The 24191-nt window shown below is 38.0% G+C and overlaps 1 protein-coding gene across 50 annotated transcripts in view; it reads right to left on the bottom strand.

Moving 5' to 3' along the window:
- STAU2 (staufen double-stranded RNA binding protein 2) overlaps positions 1 to 24191 on the bottom strand; it is a 296365-nt gene that overhangs the window by 182749 nt on the left and 89425 nt on the right. For all 50 annotated transcript variants that reach the window (XR_011493134.1, XM_070481057.1, XM_070481062.1 and 47 more), the window contains 3 exons: positions 7753 to 7912; positions 6390 to 6497; positions 4090 to 4302 (listed from right to left, as the gene is read on the bottom strand). Coding sequence is in view for 49 of the 50 variants with exons in the window: in XM_070481057.1 (XP_070337158.1) it covers positions 4090 to 4302; positions 6390 to 6497; positions 7753 to 7912 (481 nt within the window). In the remaining variant the exon portion in view is untranslated. The remainder of the gene's footprint in view (positions 1 to 4089; positions 4303 to 6389; positions 6498 to 7752; positions 7913 to 24191) is intronic.

The raw sequence follows: 24191 nt of genomic DNA, 5'->3' as shown, positions 1-24191 counted from the left end.
AACTGTCAGAGCCACTCTATCATCTCAGCTCTTTGTGAGAACTGTTGAGTCTCAACCGTGTCCACTTCGGTGCTGCAGGGACAGCCTCCAGGTCAGATCCTGCAGGGCCTTTTAAATTATGTTTAGGATTTTGGACTTTATCCAAAGAGCAATGGGAAATTACTAAAAGATTTTAAGCAGAGGCATGACATGATCCGATCGGTGTCTCTAAAAGATAATACTTTTAAAAAGATCATTTGATGTCAAGAGTACTTGTAGAAGGCCAATGAAAAACCTACTGTAGTAAGCTCAGGCAAGAAACACTTGTGAGTTGGACCAAAAGGGTGGCAAAGGAATGGAAAGAAATGGACCAACTTAAGAAATAGTTAAGTGATAGAATCAGTAGGACTTAATGATTGATTGGATACAAGGGTCTGTAAGAGATAAACTAAAAACGACTCCTAGGCTTCTATTTCAGCAGGCGAATGGCGGTGCCAGTCACTGTGGTAAGGTATGCTGGAGGAGAAAGAGGTTTCGAAGGGAACGTGATGAGTTTTGGACACAGAATTTGAGGTACCTATGAAATATTAAGTGAAGATGTCTTATAGGCAGCAGAGAGCACGGTAGAGTATTTGGGAATCATCCATATAAAGACGGAACTGAAGCCCCAGAAGTCTGAAGAGCAGCCGAGGGCAAGCGTAAGAGAGGAAAAGGATGGAGAACTTCAACACTGCGAAAGTTAGTGGAGGGAGAGGAGAGAGAAGAGGACAATTTTAGCTTTTGACAAAATACTGGTTTCACTTCTACTTATATACCAAAAATGAAAACTAAATAAATTATAAAGGAAGTAAAGAAGGACTGATGAGAAAAGACAAATACAGACAATAACTTTTAAGTCTAAGATTGAGATACCAATGAAATGGTAAAGGGAAGCTTTTGAGTCTAGCACCAGAAGTAGTACGCCTGGCTCATGAAGACGTTCAAATAAATAAGTATTTCCAACGGTATGCTGTCTTTATTCCTGTTTAATTTGGCTCTTTTATAAGAATGTCTGTCAGTTCCAAAGACATTGTTGCTGACATGAATTCCAATGACAGAACCAGATGCACAAATCCAATTAGATAATAATGGAGTTCTGAGAACATTCAGAATGGCTGGTTTCTTCCCTTGATTGAAATTAACTGCTGGCACCCTTGACAATTAAGTTCTTCTTTGGATATCAAGTCTTAGGTTATCATTCCACAAACCAGGGAGGACAGTCTTGTAACAGCTGTGTCCAGAAAATTTTACCTCCAGCATCGGAAAGCCTTCTTTAAATCTTAAAATCCAAAAGGAGTTCACAACTAACCAGTTTCAGATGGGCACTGGAGTCAGACACGAGAGGACCTGAAATCTGACTCTGCTACACGATCCTGGGCAAATTTCTTAAACACCAAGGACCTCATCTGTAAAATGGGGATAGTAGCTACATCACAGAGTGATTAAGAGGATCAAATGAGACAATGTGATAGTTTTATTATTTTAAATAAAATCAAGGCAAATCATCAACAAATATTTTCTCTCCTTCTATTGTGTGTAAGAAACAGAAGACCCTAGATATATAAGACATAAAAGGAAGTGATGAAAATGCTGAAAAACAAGACACTATTCCAAACTGATCCATTTATTGGCCCACTATAAGGTATGATCGTGCTTAAAATTATCTAGATTCCAACTCATTGTATGCATGCTGCTTTCTCAAAATAATCTTACATTTCAGAGGATATCTATAGGCTTTATTTTAACATAAGACAGACGTAGTACAAGTAATTCCAAATGTGATGTATGTGAGGAAAAATGCAGGGGCTAACCTAATCTGGGAGTTGGGGAGGACCAGAGAAGGCTTCCCTGAAGAAGTCAAGTTCAAGATGAGATCTGAATGGTGGGTAGGAAGAAAGTTCTAGAATAATATGCTTATATACTAGAAGTAGTAGCAAGTAATTCTGAGAACTCAGTATGTTTCTTCTTGCTCTGGGGAACAACATTTAAACAATAATCTTGCTCTTAATGTCTATAGTTAAAAGTCACAAGAGTCCTATTTATATCCTACTATAAAAATCTATAGATCTTTCCTAGTCTGATGGCTTATTATTCCTTATTTATTAAGATCAGATTTAATTTAATAGATTAGATGGGAGTTATTGTGCCAGTTTTGTGCTGCCATTCTGATGTAGAGCACTGTTCTTTCAACAAGGAGAAGGTATAGATTTTATATATAAAAAGATTTAAGGAAATAGACCACGGATATATTCATGTACATATAAAACGTGGACAGAATTAGGTACAAAATAACAACAGTTAAAATTTACTAAGTACTTATTATTTGTAGCTAATAAATATTTAATAATAATTACTAATGCATTTTGAGTACTATTTCAGTTAATACTTATAATAATACTATGAAGCAAATTCAATTATTCTTCCTACTTTATAAATGAAGAAAAGTAAGATTAAAATGTTAGGTAACTTGCTCAGGTCACAGGGATTCACACTCAAAATTGACTGCAAAGTTTGTGTTCCTAATAGCACATCCCATCCCCTGACCGTGTGGTCAGAGCATATGAGCGAAAGGCAGTCGTCCAGGAACCGCTGTGACCCACAACGAGTGGACCTATTTGCCATTTATTTTTAGTCTACCTTACATATAATGTAGAATGCTATTTCAAGGAATGTATAACCTACATCTTCTCAGTGAAGTAGTGACAGTATTCATTAAAAAGAACAAGTTACTTATGTAGTTATTTATTAATATAAATGTGTGTGCATGTATTTTTTTTTTTTGAGGAAGATTAGCCCTGAGCTAACTGCTGCCAATCCTCCTGTTTGTGCTGAGGAAGACTGGCCCTGAGCTAACATCCGTGACCATCTTCCTCTCCTTTACATGTGGGACGCCCTACCACAGCATGGCCTGCCAAGCGTTGCCATGTCCACACCCAGGATCCGAACTGGTGAACCCCGGGCCGCCGAAGTGGAATGTGCGAACTTAACTGCTGCACTACCGGGCCGGCCCCTGTGTGCACATATTTTTAAATAAACCAAAGGTACAAGGTATACAACCTATAGAAATACTTCAATTATGCCACTGCACAATCTAAACAAAAGAAATTCATCAATAAAATGTACGTCATTCCTGTAATCCTTGGTTTTAGAGCTTAATCAAAAGGAGTCTGCTAAATATGTGAGGCTGAGCTGGCAAGTGACATGCTGGCAATTCCAGGCTTTCTCTGGAAACAGAACTCTAGCTCCATTCATGTCACACATACTGAGCACTCATGGGCACTGTCCTGTACTGAGTGCTGATTCATCTCAGTCCTCTCACCTGTGCCTTTTTGTTTGTTTGTTAATGTAAATAAAATCTGATCCAGTAAAAGAAAGAGTCACTGTATCTTGAAAAGCTGTGTGCTCTGTATTCTTCTTTGGTGAGGTACACACACCTGAAAGAATGGAAACTAAACTATACTGTTCACTCACAGGGCTGCTGTGAGGATTAAATGGGACAAAGCACGCAAAGCGCTGGGACAGTCTGGCACAGAGGGCTTCACATGCACTAGCTGCTGCTGTCGTCACCAGTGTTAGTATCACTCACGATTACACTCTGAACCCTATCAGCATTTCACGGTATCCTAAGAAGTCACCACATAGCAGTGTGGTGTACAGAAAGATCACTGGATTAGAGATCAGAGTTCAGGTGGCTCTGTATGATAGGTGAATAAAAATGAGCAAATTCTTTGAAGATGCTTTGTAAAACCTTACTTGTAAAATGAGGAGTAATGCCATCTACCTTACACAGTCATGATGAGAATGATACTAAAGGTGATCACGAACGGGAAAGCATTTTTTAAGCCATAAAAAACCATAAATATGGGAGGTATGTGATGAACAAATGTAGGTATACAAATGTCTAAAAAGCAAAACAGAATCGTTATTAATTTATAGTCACATGTCCGATCCTGATTCTGGGACTGTGTATAATCCATAAGTTTAGGTAGTGCCCTATGGAAAAACTTTTATCTAGAGTAACTATAATATTTATACAGTAAAACTGACTAACGCTCACAAGCATACACTTACCTTGACTATTGTTTTAGGGCGTTTTTTAAAAAATAGTTTTGGCTTTTCAACCACAGGAAGGGGTGGAAGTTTCTTCAGCTCCTGTAAGACGGTGGTGGCAGCACGCTTCTTGGAGAGCTTTTTGCTATTTCCCTCTCCTTCTGCAGAGAACTCTCCCACCGACACCCGAGTAACAAAGCTTTTCATATGTGGTGGCCCACTTTCTTTAATAACCTATTAAATATAAGTAAAATGTTTCATATAGGCACTTAACGATGCATTCTTCTAGCATGAATCTTTCTTAATGTTCATACTATAATCAGAATTTTAATTATTAAGAATTATGCCAAAACTATAGATTTCTTTAATAAAACTATTATGAAGGTATTATATGGGGACTATTCATTTATGATACATATGATGCTTAATGAACTGAAGTTGAAAGAACAGAAATCTAAATAAATATATCCAATTCATAGTCAAAATTGTGTTTTACGAGCTTAAAACAGGCAATTCTAATTAAGGTCACCCTACTTCTTATGGAACAGAAAATTAAGAATATAAACCATATCATACTAGATTAGATACACAGGCCATCCAGAATGATAATTTGTATACAACTGTGTGCATAGCTAATTTCCTGCTCTGCAGGAGTAAGTTACCAGAGTACAAGGACCTTGTCTCACTGGAGTTATACAGGCCATTAAGCATCCCGTGTGAGGAAGGCTCTGAAAACCAGCTGATGGGAGAGAAACAACCCATTTTGACAGAGGCCTCAAAGGTTGTTACACAGAAAGGAATGTTTACTCTCTGTGACATGATCTTAAAAAGGTAAGTAGATATGCCATAAAAATACCTAGCCTTCTAGAGTAATGGATTACGAATCTGTCAGCTATGAAAGTTCCTAAAGCCTGTACTAATGTGCTCTTCTAAACCATGCCAGCTTTTGGAGGAAAGATGTCTTCCAAACCCTGAGTGCTCAAACTTTCAGTCTCCTCCAAAACTCTGACCTATAAAAGAGACCCTGCTTAGTTACACAGTTGACCATTTAACATTACATGAAAATTTTATCTTCTAATATTGGGTACCAACTAGGAAAAGAAAAGAAAAACAACACAGTATCTCGATAATCCACCACTACTGGGGATAAGGAATTTATGATAAGCATACTTTTCAAGTAATTTAACTTTACTAGTTGCAACATGAAAACTGTTTCGTTTCAGCACTCTGATGGACATCCTCCTCAGTTAAAAATTTTTAAAAAGTATATACTTCGCTGACTTAGAGAATACTAAATATTTAACCCTTTATTGCTGACATTGTATCACCATCATGAACATCGAATATTCTATTCTGTAATCATACTGATGCTTCTAAGACTTACAAAACTTCCAATTTTGTTGTAGCCTTTAAAAGGCTCCAGGTTTCAATAATTTTTGAGGGTATGCAATTACTTTTGATAAGTTTTCCCTGTTTTCCAGATTATTTTTTGCTGGAACCAAAAGGCCCTCAAGTGCATTTTCTCCCTGCCTTCCTCATTTTGCTGCTTTGAATCTGCTGTGGGCTGAGAAATCAGATAACTCAACTTGTTAGAATTGTCTAAGAAGAAAGCAAACAGGTTTGCAGTCGAGGTCGGCTGATGCTGACAGCGAGTGAAACGTACGAGCTTTCTAGTAGGTGAAAGTCACACAATTTGAAGGAGATGCTACATGACTGTTTCAGCTTATTTCCTGGGTTTTGCCTATTTTCTAGATATCTGAGTCGCAAAATTAGTGACCTCTTAATAAAGGAGGTATTATAATAATTTAAAATTATTTTCTCTTTTAAATTTCACATCACTTTACAAATAATTTGTGAGCTGCTTAATTACTTCTTAGCGACTTACTAGTAAAGGTTAAATTTAAACATATTTTGGTCTCCACAAATTTGAAGAAATTGAACATTAGTCTTTGTGTCATTAAATATTAACTTGAATATTTTCAGTTTGATCCTACTAAAAACACCAAAACCTTATAGAGTACTACAAATTATCCTACACTCAGAAAATAAATTTTATGATGAAAATTAAAATAGCACATATATATATATAAATGGCTTAACACAGAAAAGGCAAAGAAACCAGCAGGAATCCATGAAATCATAATAAGTACTATTTTCCCCAGGGCCTATAACATTTCACGACAGAGAGTCTGGATATGAGGAAGCACATTAACTCCTTCAGGATACTAGTATGCTGTTCAACTGTGTTTACTTGTTTGTTTATTTAAAATAATGAGGAGCGGTGAGGTGGGAAAACTGCGAGATCTCTATTGAGCACGTACCTCAAAACTGACGGGCATATTTCGCTTCAGAGCAATTTCAAACACTAAGCTGATCTCAGATTTATTTGCATCTTTGTCATCATCCATCTCTTTTCCTGATTCGCCATTCTAAATCACAAAAAAGAAGATGATGTTGAATCTTCACTCGGTAACAAACTTTACACATATTCTACAACCAAGCAGGCCGATCTAAAATACAGTAAAGAAACAGGAAACCAGAGCCTGGATCTTGTGGATTCCCATGTAACCACAGTAGTTCAGGGCTTGGCGGTGAGGCTTTTTGTCATTTGGTTTTCAGTTTTTTCCCTTAAAGTAAAAGGATAAATGCTGAGTGTGGCAATTTTTTACTCAACTGTACACTAATTTGAGTTTATCCTACATCCCCCAACCCAGTTCTCTTTAAAGATCTCCAGGCGCCCCCGCCTCCACCGCCCCCATAATGTCGCCACTGATGTTCTAATATGATCTTTAATCTTCTACGAAGACTAAGTTGTAGAAAGAGTACAGGATGCAAACCAGGATTTTGGAGCTCTGTGCCTGGCTCTGGTACTAATTTACTTATCCACTTATTTAACACACACTTCTGGAGGGCCTCATATACGCTGAACACAGTGTAAGTGTTAGAGATAAAGAGATCAAGAGACAGTATTCCTGCTGCCAAGAAGCTTATGACTTAGTGGGAAAACAGATAAGCAAGCAGATAAGAGTCATAATGAAAATTTACAAGGAGAAAAATACCTAACTCTGCCATTAACTATGATAAATCTCAAAGAGGGATGAATAATGGGTTTGAGGAAGGGGGAAGTGCAGAGGTTGAACTGTACAGTCTGAAATAACTACATGGAGAACTCATAGGAAGGTGACTTAGAAGACGTGCCTGAGCTGGAGCCCATCAAGAAAGCAGCTAGAGCCACGAGAATGGGTGAAACTCCCCAAGATTAGACTCAACATCCTCATTGGTAAAATAAAGTAGGACTGAAAAATCCATAAAGATCTCCTGCCCTTTAAATTCCTTGATTCTAGATTAATACGACGTTATCTATGCTCAATAAAGGTCGCCTTAAATGCAAGGTAAGTGAAAGTTATTTCTCATCCTTGTTCACATCCCCAAATTGCGTGCTGCCTGGGAAGCGAACTCTGTAGTTGAACCAAAGTTCTCAAAGGTAAGGCCATCCCAGCAGGAACATAGGGGTCTAGCCCAGTAGACAGGTCATCCGAGAAGCAAGTCACAGCAGATCACCACTTTAGTATTCTCTCCTATCGGAAGAGATTATTTCTTTTATTTGGAAAAATGCATTTATTTGCCTTCTCAATAACCTCACTGGGGAACTGCAAGAAAGAGACTGTCGACGCAGGCCCGCACCTGAGGTGATTTTTCTGGAATAGGTTCATTCTGCAATGCTTGAAGGGCTTTCATTGCAGCGTTGTGTCTAGCAGCCTGCCGAGTCTTTCCTTCTCCAAAAAATTCATTATTTCCTACAGTCAGCTGAACATAAAAGATCTTGGGCATTGGGCAATGATACCTAAAATAAGAAAATGAAAATATTAATGTTATTCCAATAAAATCGCTCTATAATCATTAAGATTTGTTTGCTTTAAAATGATATCAACCATATAATGTACCATACCCTCTAATTAACCCCAGTAACGTTTTAACCTCATGAATTTACCTATAAAAGATAAAATATGTGAATATATCTATAGAGAATAAAGAGTATATATTGATCTTCATGAAAAACATACTATAGAAAACAACATTAAACACAAATTAATATAGTAAAAATTGATTATATCATAGAAGGCTTTCTGGAGGGAAGTTTTCAGTCAGATTTTGACAGAAGTGAGCCCGGTGGCCTGGTACTGCTGGATGGGAAGCCACCGCACTGGAGATGAGCAAGTCCATTTGGGTGACAACATGCAGATTACGGTGGCTTCAGCAGAAGACAGGTGTGATGAAAAACAGGAGGGGCAGAGAGATGGAGCTACCAATCCAAAGCCATGAGGAGATCAGATTCAATGTAAGGAAGAACAGGGAGTTTAAGACAACTCTTAAGCACCAAGTATCATAATAAAATGTATTTAAGGTGAAAATTTTTAGCAGGTTTGTGTTTAACGAGACTAAGGTAAGGAGACACGACTAGAAAGCTGCAATGATGCAGACATGAGGGGATAAAAGGGGCTGTAAGAAGAAAGAATAAACCTAGAAGAAATTAAGAGGATATGCACTAAAATCCATTAATTCAACAATTATTTATGGAGTACCTTTTATATGGCACAGGAATATGACAATGAAAAAAATACACATTATATTGGGGAAGACAGACAACAAAAAGATAAATATGTAGAATATCTATTTAAATAGACGAAGGAAAGGTTCAGAAGTGTCAGGGAGCTGGGTTTTAGACAGGGTGCCAGGGAGGGTCTCACTGAGAAGACGACAGCTGTGTAGAGACCTGAAACAAGTGCGGGAGGAAACCACACAGATATCTGCAACAGTGCACTTGAGGCAGAGAAAACACTTGAGTGCAAAGCCCTGAGGCAGCAGTGTGCCGAGCGTGGTCAAGTAATTCGGAAGATGCCCATCTGGTTAGAATTGAGGGAGTGAGGGAAGGAGAGGTAAGAGATGAGAGGAGAGGTGGCCAGACTCCATAGGGCCTTCCTTAGAAATCACTGGAAGGATCTGACTTTTCCCTAGTGAAATGGCCAGGCAATAGAAAGTTGTGAGCAGAAAAGTGACATGATCGGACTGACATTTTGGAGGGATCATCTGACTATTATGTTGAGAACAGACTACACAGGAATGATGATCAAAGCAAGGAGATCTCTTAGGAGGTGACAGCAATATTACAGGGGAAAGGTAACAGTGGCCTAAACCAGGGTTGTAGCAGTGGAAGAGATGAGAAGTAGTTGGATTCTGGATGAATTTCAAAAGTAGAGATGATGGGCTTACCCAAGGACGACCTATGGAATATGAGAGAGGAGTCAAGGATGACCCCAGGTTTCTAACCTCAGCAACTGGAAAATGGAGTGCCCATATACTGAGCTGATGAAGACTGCAAAAGAAATGAGTTTACTGGGGGTAGATATCAGCAGCTCTGGTTTGGAGATGTTAAATTATTCAGCCTGGTAGACACCCAAGTGGAGATGTCAAATGGACAGATTTATGAGTCTGGACTCCAGCAAAGAGGTCTAACATGGAGATAAAATGTGTGAATCATCAATATATAGAAATGGAATTCAAAGCCACAAGACAGTGATAACTCAGTGGGAGGGAGTGAAAGGAGGAAAACCAGGCAAGCATGGTGTCCTTCCTAAAAGCCAAATGGGAAAAAGTCTATCTAGGAGGAGAGAGGGGGCGACTGTGTCAAATGCTACTCTCAGGTCAAGTAAAAGGATGACTGAGAAATACGACCATTGAATTGGACAATTTAGCAAAACTAGTGGGATTGATTTTGATGGAGTGGCGGATCCATAACTGTAACACTAAAATACTAAGTTAAAAATCACTCCAGGGTCAAAAAAATGTCTATTTCCAAGCAAAGAGCAGTCTAATCGAGGTCCTAGTAAGTATTAGATGATTAGTGGACAGCCAAGTGGCAGTGTTCTATATCCAACCTGAGATAAACTGGACAGAATCCATCATATAAGAATTCACCAGGCAGACAGCACTAATCAGTGAAGGTTTCCTGAAGGTGAGGGACTGGAAATGTACATCGAGACTGAAGATGCAGATTTAGGCGGCAGTAACTGAAACCATGTGAGTGGATAAGCACCTGGAAAGGGCAAGTGTAAAGGAACCAAAAAAAGAGAGCCCAAGGCTAGGAGCTGATTAATGCCCATGATCAAAAGGCAGGGGAAATAATAGACAGCAGTGAAGGAGATGAAAGAGGGTCAGAGTCAGAAAAGAAATTACAACACAATGTCAGGGAAAGGCATAATCAACAGTGTCAAACGTAGAGGAGAAATCCAGGCTATGAAAAACAAAAAAAAATCACTGTTTCAAATTCTTAAGGTCAATTTTCTTGGCCCACAGTTTTCTATTAATTTGTTTTAAGATAAAGTATTTTAAAAGTGTTTTTATTATATGTCATATGCTCTCATTTTTAATTGGCAAACATAAAAAAGTTAAAAGAAGAAAAAAATCACTTATTGTAAAGGACTATTTTTAACATGCAAAGATTAAAAAGCATTAGAAACCACAATCTTTTTTGCTCTTTGATTACAATAACTGGTGTACTGAAGTGCACAATTTCCTATTACCTATTTAATTTTAGATCCCTTTAATGCAGGAATTTTGATAGACCAATATGATAAATGCAGGTTATCTTCACTTTGTGTCCACAAAATTCAGTTTTCCCACCTCCACAGAACTTTTACGCATATTTTTAACTGGTTCCACTATAAAACTTTAAGACAGACAACCTGAAATCACAAATTTATTCCTGCACTGAGATCTTATATGGCAAGCTTTCACCATAGAGCAAATGTTTACAATTAATTATAGACTTCTGAAAGTAGAGGTCCACAACTGGAATGCTAACAGACCTTTAACTACAGTAGAGGGAGTGGGCGCCACCATAATCACCAAGGCCTGCTGACAATTATAAAACTCATTTCGGTTGGCCACAGAGACAAACAAAATTTCTGTTCATTATAACTTTACTGGAATATGATGTCATAACACATAACCATACTGAAACAATCTGCTGATTTTCTGACCAAAATATTAATTGCACACTAAAGAGCCCTTGGGGTCTCTTCCTTTTTAGTCATCAAATATGGCTCTATGTATGTGTGTGTGTGTGCATGTGGATACATATGTATACATAAATTATATTGTATAAATATCAGAGGGAAAATTGGGTATGTCGTATTCTGAACATTAAAAAATAGAACATTCTAGCACTAACAACAGGAAATACCAAGACCGGACGCCTGACTCGTTTCATTCCAGTTTCACTCCATCTTCTTACTTAACAATGATTCCTAAATATCTACCCACCGTGGTTTGAATACCTTATATATCACATCTCCTCACATCATCGTGACAATTAAGACTAACCAGAGCAATCTCATTAACAGCACCCAGATTAAATTATAAGAAAGATGATACAGAATGTTTTTTTGTATGTTAGGTCCTGTTCTCGAAAAGTTTATTTCATTTGGTAAAAAAACACTCAAAGTTTACTAACTTTAAAGGTTGACGTTCTATTTAATGGAGTTCCTCTTTCTATTTTTATTTACTTTAAACATGAAGCTCATTTTTCTATTTTTATTCACTTCACATATGAAGCTCATTTTTGGTAAAGTACCTATAATAAGTGATGTACATATTTTTACAAATTAGTATCTATTTACCTAATCTTGCATTGCCATTCTTGAATGATTTTTCTCAATTATAATTTTGTGGTCAACGCTTAGATCCCCATAGTGATTACTGTTAAAAGATGAGCCATGAAAACTCACCCGTCCAAGCTATTAAAGCTCCAGGGTCAAATGATGTCTACCCACAGCCTCCAAAGTGTATTCTGCAAAGTGTGATCCCACTTTTATCAGAATCATCTTTAGTTCTTGTTAAAAAAGCAGATTCCTGTGCTCCAACCCTGATCACTGACTCAGTCTCTGGGGATGGAACAAGAACCTTCACTTCACAAGTTTCCCTGGTGAGACTTGGCACACTGAAGTCTGAGAGCCACTGCTCCATGATATTACCACATCCTACAATATGGCTTATGAGACTGGACAATTACTTTCAAATCCATGCAAGCAAAGGACCACATACATTCCTTGTAGCACCAGGGTTAGGTTTCTTGCATTTCTTTCTCATTTAATCCTCACAGCACCCTGGTGAGACTGACGTCCCCATGGTTACCTTGAGAGGTAACAAATCTCCCCAAAAGAGTGGCTGGGAGTCAAACTCAAGTCAGCCTAACTTCAGAGCTCAGGAAACTCTTAAGTAGTCTCCTGAAAATCTGCTTTATTCTCTTCTGTTTTGGTTCATATTTGTTTATTAAACTGGCTATGTCTTTAGCAGGCCAGAGAACCTAATGCAAAGGTCCTTTCTAAACCCAAGGTCCACTGATAGACTTCAGAGGCGTTTTACTGAATAGCTGCTGAAATACACAGAACTCTATGATGAAATTCTATGTTTTTACAGTACGTCAAGCCAAGCAGGATCAAAAATAGACACAACTGAGTGACCCATCAGGAGCGAAAAGTCAGAATAATGGGTGCCATGCACCACACTGCCTAACAATCTAAATTTTATAAAGGTTGCTCGTAAGCCCTTCTGTTCCCCATGCCTTTGCCCTCTGTCTGCTGGAAATCTTACAAAAAGGACACAAACAAATAAAATTTCAAATAAAAATTTTAAAAAGCTTCCCTCTCTTTAGATCCCCAAAAAGTCTTTACCTCTGGTCTGTCTTCAAGACATCACAAGTCAATACAAAAATACGTAAAGAATGTATATTTGCTTCCTTTGAATTAATACCTGACAATCCTTATACAGTTTTGTGGGGTTTTTTGCGCCAAGGGAAGATTTTACATTCTTATACAAGTATTCCTATTCTTTTTCTTACATTTGACCGTTGTTTATAACAACTTTCTATATCATATGTCCTCGCCATCCCCCCAAAGTCACTTCATTAATGCCCTCTTCATGGACTCACTTTGTGTTATCTTTCTAAACAACTGAAATCCACATGTGCCCCCTACCATTCCACGACTGCCTTATTCTCCAACATCTCCACTTTCCTAAGCATCATTTTTACAAGGAGAGAAAGACACATTCCAAATAACATCAGAACTTTTAAAAATTGAAAAATGATTGCCTCATTTTATTTGATAGCATTATCCATAAATCTCAGCACAGCTTAAGCGTTCATATCTCCTCTACAGGTTTATGTCTTAAAATATATGAATACGTTATCTTCTGATCTAATAAGGAGAGGCTTTGGATTTCTGTGTTTATTTCTAACATTGACTGAAAACAGAAATGTCACTTAATCTTTCTATCTCAGTTTACTTATCTGTAAAATATTTGCAGAATCTATGTTTAAAAAACCCTAAAGGCCAAAACTTAGAATTCAAATGACATGTTGATTATTTTGACTCTGTACACTTTTTGGCACTGCTAAGTATTCTTTTTCCTGCTACGAAAAATAATATGTTTTATCATAAAGCTATAAAATAGTCCTTGGCACATTTTCAAGCTTGTATGTATATAAAATGTCTAGATAGGAGACGGTTCTTTCTCTATTCACATCTATAAATTCTGAAAATGTATCTTTTATGGGATCTGAATGTTAAGTGTTGAAGAATTTCAAAAATTAGGACCTATTAGGAAAGATTCACAGAGCAGCTGAAAATAAGCTTTAAAAGAGGTGTAAAAATGTTATATTCTATTTGTAGAATTACGGTAATTATGTTTAAAATATCTAAAGAAAAATACAGAAAGATATGCACGAAAAGCTGGGATAGGGTGTCTTGAAGTGATGGAATTATAAATGATGTTTTCCTTTCATAATTTCCAGTTTTAAAAAATAATATGGTTGTACTGAAGTATAAACAGAAGAAAATATTTAATTGTAGCAAGTCTATCCCTGCCCAAACAAGTAAAGGTAAATCTGTGTTCAAAATATAAATCTAAGTGGAATGACTTCTGGAATATAGAATATGAACCGTAAGAGTAAACAATTATACTGTGTTGCTGACACTAGCACCACAATAGGACTATGGAAAGCAGAGCATGTCATCAAAGAGCCCATTTTGTAAACACACAATCCCTCAATTCCACACTTGGATCCAGCATCAACCTATTTTCGCCCTTGTCCTATATGGTTATCTAGATAAATCATCATCATCACCACCATCACCATTACCGTGATTACAGAAAAAACATACAAAGCCCTCACTATGTGCCAGGCACTATTCCAAGCACTTTAAAGACTAATCTCATTCAGTCACCATAGCAACCCAACATCATTTTACATATAAGGAAATGAGGAATAGAGATGATAACTAACTTGCCCAAGGCCACAATACTTAACCCAGGCAGTCTCACTCAAGAGACTTCATCTCTACACTATGCTGCCTCTGAATGAACTGCATAAATAAGCATTATAAAATGCAGAAGTACTACCTATAAGCTTTTGGAGAAGTCATGTCAGACTTGGAACATCAAGCAATTTAAGTCAAACCAGATACAAGAGATCTGGCAGATGTTGAAGATCTCTGTAGGCCAATGGTCACATGGGTTACCAAAGAGAATGCTGGGGGCACTATAAGTCCAGGAGATCCACTTGACTGCAGTCCTACTAGTTTCTCATAGTCTTTGTCTCCTCTCTTAACCCACCTTTCCGGAGTCCATGCTTAAATGTTGATGTTCCCATTAGGGAACTGCAAATTAAAACCACAATGAGATACACTTCACACCCATTACGATGGCTAGAGTCAAACTAACAAAAACAGAAAACAAGTGTTGACAAGGATGTAGAGAAATTGGAACCTTCGTACACTCTGGTGGAAATGTAAAATGGTGCAGTCACCATGGAAAAAAGTTTGGTGGTTAAACATAGAGTTACCATTTGACCCATCAATTCCACTCCTAGATATATAAACCTAAGAGATACTAAAACAGGTGTTAAAACAAAAACGTGTATACAAATGTTCATAGCAGCATTATTCATACTAGACCAAAAGAGGAAATAACCCGGAGGGCCATTAACTGATGAATCAAGCCATACAAAGGAATGAAGTACTGACACATGCTATAATGTGGATGAACTTTGGAAATATTATGCTAAGTGAAAGCTAGACACAAAAGGCTACACTACATATTGTATGACTCCATTTAGAAGAAATGTTCAGAATGGGCAAATCCATAGAGACAGAAAGCAGATGAGATTAAACAATAGTCCTATTGTGGTGCTAGTGTCAGCGACATGGTACAAATTCTTTACTCTTATGGCTCATATGCCAGAGGCTGGAAAGGGGAATGGGGAGTAACTGTTAATGAGTATGGGGTTTCTTTTGGGGGAGATGAAATGTTCTGGAATTGGTGATGGTTGCACATCACTGTGAATGTAATAAAAGCCACAGAAGTGAACATTTTAAAATGGTTAAAAAGGTAAATTTTATGTTATGTGAATTATACCTCAATAAAAAACAATCTTTTCAAACAATGTTGATGTTCCCTAGGGTTCAATCTTCTGTTTCTCATAGATAAGACAGTCTTCCTAGGTGATCTCACCTACTCCTATTTACATTCTTGGCAGACTCCCAGAAATAAGCCTACCAAATTGAAGGGGAGGGAATAAGAGGCAGCCCTCCCTTTGCACTCTGGGAAATTAATGACCTGGTTTTCTTCCTGCCCTTGTTTGATTGCCAGGCAGATATGTAAACTAAATTATTAGTTCAAAAAATATTTATTAAGGGTGTAATTCATGTCAGGGACTGTTTTAGTCCCAAGGGATGGTGGACCACCCTCAGGAGACAATCAAACAATCAATTAATAAAATAATATCAACTAGGAAGAACATCAACTGAGGCTAGGAAGAAAAATAAAGCAGAGTAAGGGAACAGAGTAATAAGGGCTCCTTTAGGAGGTGACTCAAATGCCTAAAGAGGTGACGGAGTAAAAATGCTAGGCACGGGAATGCCTGGAGGGAAAAGTATTCCAAGAAAATGGAACAGGAAGTACAAAAGCCCTGGGGAGGTAACACATTGGACATTTCAATTGGCATTGAAACAGCCAGTTTGCTCATACCTGGAAAGCAGTCAGTCAAGGGGTGAGTGGTAGGAAACTAGGTCTGAGAAGTAGCCAGGCAGCAAATCAGAACTTAATCTCACACGTGCTGGGAGCCACTGGAAGGTTTTTAAGTAGGGGAGTGACATAATCTGACTTATGACTTCAAAGTCTCTCGCTGCTGTTTGCCCAAAGACAGGCAAGAAAGCAGCTGGCGGGCCCCTGCATAGCCTAGGCAAGTCATCTCTGAAAAGAGGACACTGAATTGACTAGGAGAATACAGTAGGATTGCAGTCAGCGCTGAAAGTCCACCTAAGGATTGTGGTCACTATTCCAAGATGGAACTAGTCAGCACAGTTGTTCTTCTGTAGCTTCCTGGGTGTCAGCGCAGAGTCAGAGGAGCTGGACTTAACCAGTTACAGTTTCGCCAAGCATGAGTGACCATTCAAACTGGGAGGTGCAAGAGAACACAGGAAGTAACGGACTACAGGACTGTGAATGAGTGATAAACTCCATTGAAATACAGCCCCACCAGATCTGGCAGGTTAGTGAAGGGTGCACCCATCCTGGAGCTTCTTGCTCAACGTTTTTCCAAAGCACAGATCACAGGGGACGTCGCCCTACCCGCTGCCCTCCCGCTGGACAGACAGCATGGAGCAGGAGCAGCAATGCATGTGTCCCGTGTGGTGGCTGACCAGCAGAGCAGTGCTGGAAGTGTTTCCACTTGGTAATTGTTAAGGGTCTCTGGCAGAGCAACCTATGGGGGCTCTCCTTCCAGAGGCTTCTGTCACTGTGTCCTTCCGCGTCCTGACGCACGTCGTCTAAGATGGGTAGATGACTGGCACCACAGACAGCACTGTGAAAGTGAGCAGAAATAAGGCAGGGTGCTGCCAGAATGCGAGTTCCCGAGGGCAGCATTTCTCAGACGCCCCACACAGACCCCATCAGAGTTCTCTTGGTGGGGTCTAGGAATACCTGTTAAAATGCAGATTCAAGGCTGACTGAATCGGACTGTTGGGGTGGTGTCCAGGAATCTCCCTACCAGTAAACAGCCTCATGACTTTTATGCATGCCAAAGATTGAGAAGCACCCCCTTACACGTGTCTTCTTCCCTTCCCACGTTTGTGAATATATGAAGGCTTTTGATTCCTGAATATTAACATTGTACTCATCTCCCTTATTGAATTCTCTTGCTGCCTTTCATAGGTTTTTAGTTGATTCTCTTGCAATTTTCCAGATAATCATATCTGCTGGGAAAAAAAAGTGACAATTTTTCCTATTTCTTTCTACATTTTATTCCTTTTATTTTCTCTAACTGTATTGGTCCATACCTCCAAAAGAATACTAAATAGCAACTAACGGACGTTCTTGTCTTGTTTCTTACTTTAATGGGAATGCGGCTAGTGTATCTTCATTAAGATTAATGCTGGCTATTGGATTGGGCTGAGATGGGATGGGTGTGTGAGTGGGGAGAAGACTATATGTGTGTGCATCCATAGAGTATATATTTTATAATGTTCAAGAAGTACTCAATTACAACCTATTAAGTTTTCAAAAAGAATCAATTTTTAATGTCTTCTTAGCATCAGTGTATATTTAACAATTTTAATTTTTTATCTCTTAATAAGGTGAATTTTATTAACATATTTTCTAATAGTGAAACAATTTTATGTATTTCCTAAGTTGAACAAAGTAGCCCTTTGTGAGAATTTTCATTCCCTGTGCACCTGTAGTCTTCCCCCCATTATCAGACTATATTGTGCACATTTGTGCTTTAAACTCACATTTGCTTACCTTGATTAGATTACATATTTATATATATATTTTACTGGTTCTTCCTAAGATATTGGATTCCACAAGTTTTTCCTATTCTTCTTCTGATTTCTAATTAATCTATTTCTGCATTCATTTTCCTTCCTCAGACTTATTTTGTTGTTCCTTTTCTAACTTCTCATGTTGGATACATACTGGTAAGATAGATATAAGGTTAACGAACTGCCTTCTTATAAGCTTTATGTTGTTTGCACCATAATGCCTTAAAGCGGGAAATACACTAGACAGTGTTTCTTAAATATTCTGGTAATGAAACACCGTTTTTAGTGAACTAGCATGTGTATTCTACGAAACACACTTTGAGATATGCAGTTTTAGGCACTCTGCCTTAGTTAAGAGTCTGTGCATTCTCTAGGTTACCTGTTTAATTAATCTGCTAAAAGCTTTTTATCTTGAATGCAATGAAGATTACTTAACATTTTAAGGAATACAATTAAAAATGTTTGCCAAAAACTTTTTATAAACTTGGAGTAAATAAACACTGAGAGTGTGTGGATAGAGGAAAAGATCTTGGATTTACGCTAAGATCAACTGGATTTAAGTTCCAACTACTAGATCCATAACAACTTTGGTTAAGAGGACTTACTCTCTCTAAGACTCATAAGTAATAGGAAAGATTTTGTCTGTACCAACTTCTTGACCTTACTCAAGTGGAAAACCAGGAGGAAATTACTGTATTTTTCACAAAATATCATGGTATATCTGTGTATTTACCTAGGGACAATTTTCAAATAGATATATGTGTGTGTGCGCTTTTGAAGTCCAAAATGCACTTCAAAAACATTGGTAATGTGTTTTAAAGAAGTACAACTTTAAGTTTTAATATGTATTTACTAAATACAGCATGCTAGTAGTCTAACAGCCAATGCCTAAGTTTAAGAAAATTATGGAAAATATGGCTTATTTTTTCTTTGAGTTGTAACAAGATTCTCATTATTCAGTTCCATCAACAGATCATCTTTGGTTAAGGGTTGTCTGAGTTCTTTGAAAACCATTAGTGTAGAGAATCTCTCAAGTCCTTTCCAGCAACAAAATGGTCCCTGAAACTGGTTCTAGGAAATATTTTAAATGCTTCTGTTTCCTTGTTATCTTAAACCAAAAAGTATATGCTTTCAGAAGTTTAAATTAAAAAAAAAAACCTATCAGATAATATTTTTTAGAAGGGATTTCACATCCTTTTTGGATAAATAAATTTTGTAATGTCTAGAATAAGAGATTGAAATGGATGATTGTGTTTGCACTGGAATCTTCCAAGAGCTTTAGAAATTGTTTGCTTTGCTACAATGTCCAAACCAGACATCTACTCCAGTGCCTTTGCTGATCAGAATTAACTATCAACCTTGGATGCCTGCCCACTTCAAATACTCCCAAAAGTAACATGGAGACATTACATCAGCGGTATTGCAGAAAGATTAATGTGCTTTGTTTGGAGATGCAAACAGTAATTATACTTTCTGCATACTTCTAGTATTTTATCTTTTTTACCCAAATCTAAGTCAATCTAGTTAGCTGTATATTTGCATATAGTTTAATGATAACAATAATGTGTAGTTAACAGGTACTCAGTAGAATATAAAAAATTTACTTGGCATTTTACCAGCTAATTGTTTTTACAGCTTGACTTCACTTATGCATTAGCTGCATTCATAAAAAGGTTTACATAAAGCAAATATTTTCATACTAAATCTCATTTTCCCACTGTTGCCCAATATTAAATCTTGAGTTTTATTTCTATAGGAAAATGTTGGCTCTGACACATCATAAAAATTATAATTCAACATCTAAACATGTATGCCAAGGAATAGGGACATTTAACCAACTATTTTATAAAATACATTTTATCCTCTCACCTGCAGTAAGGATTAATCAAATGGATAATCATTTTGTTTCATATTCCCACAATCATTAGAAGGACGTATATATTTTAAAATTTGCATAGTTTTGGGTGACTTCATAGAAACTGAAAGTAGAAATACAATTTATTAGCTGGAATTGCTACATGGAGATATGCTACATCAGATAGATTCAGGCAATACAGGTAGTCTCAGATTATTGATAATAGTCATTTAAGGGTCTCAGAAACTTCCTCTGCTATTGGTAATACACTTTGGCATTTTATTATAATTCATACTAGATGATTTTTGGAATTATACAGATCCTTTGGAGCCAAAACTATCATCTGATTCAAAGACTTTTTTCCAAAGAAATGGGAAAAAGGACTTGCTCAACTACCTAGATCCTTTTACAGTATAATAAGTGTAAAAAGCACCTTTCTGCTAGAGAAGAGTACCTGGGACTTTTAGAAAACTCGCCTACTTTTAACCACAAGTACTTTGAAGTAACGCTAAACAATTTAACTTTTAGTCATTTCCAATTAATTTTTAAATTTTTCTGCACAAATCCTCTGGGGAATCCTATGTGGACTGCAGTGATCTATGCTCTCCTTTCCCTGGATTGCTGCACATAATCTAGGTATGCTTTTCATCAATGAGTCAGTGTGAAATGTGTCCTATTCCAGGATGTATACTAATCATCAAAACCTCTTGGGGCTGGCCCCGTGGCCGAGTGGTTAAGTTTGCGCGCTCCGCTGCAGGGGGCCCAGTGTTTCGTTGGTTCGAATCCTGGGCACGGACATGGCACTGCTCATCAAACCACGCTGAGGCGGCATCCCACATGCCACAACTAGAAGGACCCACAACAAAGAATATACAACTATGTACCGGGGGGCTTTCGGGAGAAAAAGGAAAAAAATAATTAATTAATTAAAAAAACCTCTTTATCTCTGCCATGTACTCGAAAGCAAAAACACGGCAGCAAACAAGAAAGATGATATTGGTAAAGATACGACGCTGATGTTCCGTCTGACTACAACACATGGGAACAGGTCTAGTAATACTTAGAGCTTTGAAAGGCTAACAGCTCTGACCTCTGATTATGACGGCTTATTCCTACTCACAATATGGCTAAGAGATTGCATTTTAGTCACACTGCAAATTCTTTTCTGTGGGCAAAATAGCTTCTGAGAATATTCTTAAATAAGTCTGTCGTGATATCCTAATATTCCCAAGGAGCCAATGTTTACATGAGTTAGCATAGTGTAGAGAAAAAAACTTTGGAGACACAGAACTCTGGGCTGGAGAGCCAGTTCAGTCCTTCACTGGCCATGTAACTCTGGACAAGTTACACACTGGGCCACAACGTAGGAGGAAATCACAGTTGCCCTCCTTCTTTCATGGCAACCAGCCCATAAAACTTCTTAAGACATGTCACAGTGTTTCTATGATGCTCCAGCACCTCTTGTGCTGTTTGTCCTTCCCTATAAATAACCTAGGGGCTTTGCCACCAGCTCCTCAAACCTCGGGACCATCCACAAGCTCCACATGATGATGTCTGCTTGGGGGAGGTGCAGACAAGGCCTGCAGTTATGCTGGCTGATCTCTAGCCTTTCATTTCACATGCTCAGTTGCATCCTCTGCCAGTGCTCGTACCACACCAGGGAGAACACCACTTCGTGCCTCCCTAAGAAACCCAACATTTGGCTTATCAGTCATTCAAGAATGCCAATGTACCTCAAAACAACAGCAAGTGTTCAGGAGATAAACTGGTAAGTTCAGATATTATGAAAACCAGTAAAAATCAACTAAATAAATCAGAAGAATTTAATGTAACATAATGAATAATGTTACTTTTACTACAGCTTTTTAAATTCTCTTTGTCTTAAGTCTCAAAGGACATTTATTTACATGTTTGGGGTTATGTTCTATCTATATAGACTGTTCTGTGACCTGTCAGTCAACCACAGTGTAAGAGTCTAGTAACTCATTTATCTTTGGAGAAGTGCGTCTTGACCTGAGAATGTGAGAATGTCAACAAATAGTAAGAAAATAAAGAAAGTGAGTGGGTCAAGGTTCTGATAACTAAAGCCAAGAAAAAGCCTGGGAAACTAGTGAATAACAAGCTCCCAGGAAGCCTGAACTGAGAAAAGCAGTAAGCCATGATGAGAATAATACCTGAAATAATTAAATATATACAGTCATGTGTCGCTTAACGACAGACATATGTTCTGAGAAATGCGTCATTAGGTGACGTTGTTGTTGTGCAAACATCATATAGTGTACTTATGAAAACATGGGTGGAATAGCCTACTACACACATAAGCTATATGCTACTAACCTTATGGAACCACTATCGTAAATGTGGTCCATCGTTGACCAAAATGTCCATATGCAGGGCATGACTGTAGTCCAAACATCACTGTATAAGATCCTAACCCTGACCCAGAGGTAAAGAGGTTGGCTAAACAGCTGAAGTTGCTCATTTTCATCTCAATGAGAGAGAGGAGGGGAGATGGGGGATGAGAGACGAGAAAGAGAGAGAAAAAGCATACACACAAACAAAGGTGAAAAATACTTGATGCTATTAGGTATGATATTAAGACTATTTTACTATACTATATTAGAAATATAAGTTATTGAAAGATAACATACAGAATTTATTTGGATTTAGGAAAGATCAGAACCTAAGACGGTCTTCTTTTTGTTTTTGTTGTTGTTTCGGGTTTTTTTTGTTTTTATTGAGTTCATAGTCTACATCATTGTGAAATTTCAGCTGCACATTATTTCTTGTCCATCATCATATAAGCGTTCTCCTTCACCCTTATTTTTGTTTTCAGATGGGATATGTAGACAACTAGTAAGCTGATTTGGAGAAAGCTTTCCAGATATTCTTAAAAAGACAGGTTGTCAAGCAAAATCAATGAGTCATTGAAACCCAGTGTGCACAATGTTCCAAAAGGACTTGAGGAAGCACTATGGAGAATTCCAAAAATTTGAGACCCACATGGGAGTAAAGTAAGAATGCATCTTGAACAAATTTTACTTATTATTCTTTTTGTTATTCTCCTGAAAAATTCCCCCAAGAGAACAAAAGAAAGGCCTGCAAAGGAGACTATACAATCTTATTTGTGGAGAAGGACACTTCTTGTGAGACAAGGAGAGAAACCTGCAATGCAACCCGAGACTCCAAGGCTCTGAGAACTCCAAAGCAGGAGAGTGATCAAGACTGACAAGAGCATGACCATGGTGGTCTCTCAGGAAGCCAAATCACCCCAGAAACGCACAAGAAATTCTGCCCAGAAACTGAACACTTCAGAATCAGTGAACTTATGATGAAGCCAACTAGATGGAGAGCTAAACCCAGAATCTTAGTTGTCATTTGACTCTTGTTTTATCAAAATGTAATTCGAATAAAATCAAAATAAGTATATTCTTTTAATTCTCAAATTTAAGAAGGACAGGACTCTCCTCAAATGTTTGTGAACCCTGTATTAGAACATTAATTTCTTCAATAAAGTAAAAAGTTTAGAGTGAATGATTCACATACTATTCTGGGGGTGGAATTCTAGGAAGGCTGTAAAGGGACTGATTTCTGCTCATATGTAGAGGAAAAGGGAGTCTTACTCACTCAAGTCCTGGTGTCTTGCATCTGGCATGACACCTAGCATTTACAAGGAGCCCAATAAATATGTGTTAATTGAGGGAGTGATCATAGCTGGTATTTACTGAGCAATTTACTCTATGTCAGCATTGTAGCTACAGTACCTCAGCCAATCCTCACAACAGCCCTAAGAGGTAAATACCACTATGATTTCCAGTTCAGAGCTGAGGAAACTGAAGAACAGAGAAGTTAAGTAACATGGCCTGGGTGGAGTCAGGTTTCAAACGAAGGTGGACTGTATCCACAGCCCCCTTTAACCACTACACTACACTACCACAGTCCTCTCAATGTGACAGTGAATGACTGGGAGGGAGGAAACCGGACCAGCAAGGGCCAGGCTCGAAGCTATGAGGGGGTAAAGCAAATCAGGCTTCACAGCAGGATGAGTTCAGAATAAAAGGATGCATGTGGGACCAGCTGGGGAAGTGCTAGGAGTGGACGTACTTGGTTGTGATGGTGGGCTCCGAGTACTTCCCAACATGTGGCGTGATCAATGACTTTGACGGGGCTGCGGGACATATTGATGACGACAGGCTAGATCTGTAGTTTTCACCCTTGGCTATCCATTGAAATCACCAGACTTACAAATCAGCAGGAAAAAGACAATTAAATCAATATAAAAATAAGCGAAGGTTATAAACACAGTTCACAGAAAAGGAAATATAAACGACTTTACACATAGGAGAAGATGCTCTTCATTCATAAAGAAACGAAAATTAAAATGCCAA

This window comes from Equus asinus, chromosome 12 (genome assembly GCF_041296235.1).
Source record: "Equus asinus isolate D_3611 breed Donkey chromosome 12, EquAss-T2T_v2, whole genome shotgun sequence".
Taxonomy (NCBI): Eukaryota; Metazoa; Chordata; class Mammalia; order Perissodactyla; family Equidae; genus Equus; species Equus asinus.
Note: the sequence above shows the minus strand (reverse complement) of the source record. Positions and strands in the feature narration are given on the sequence as shown.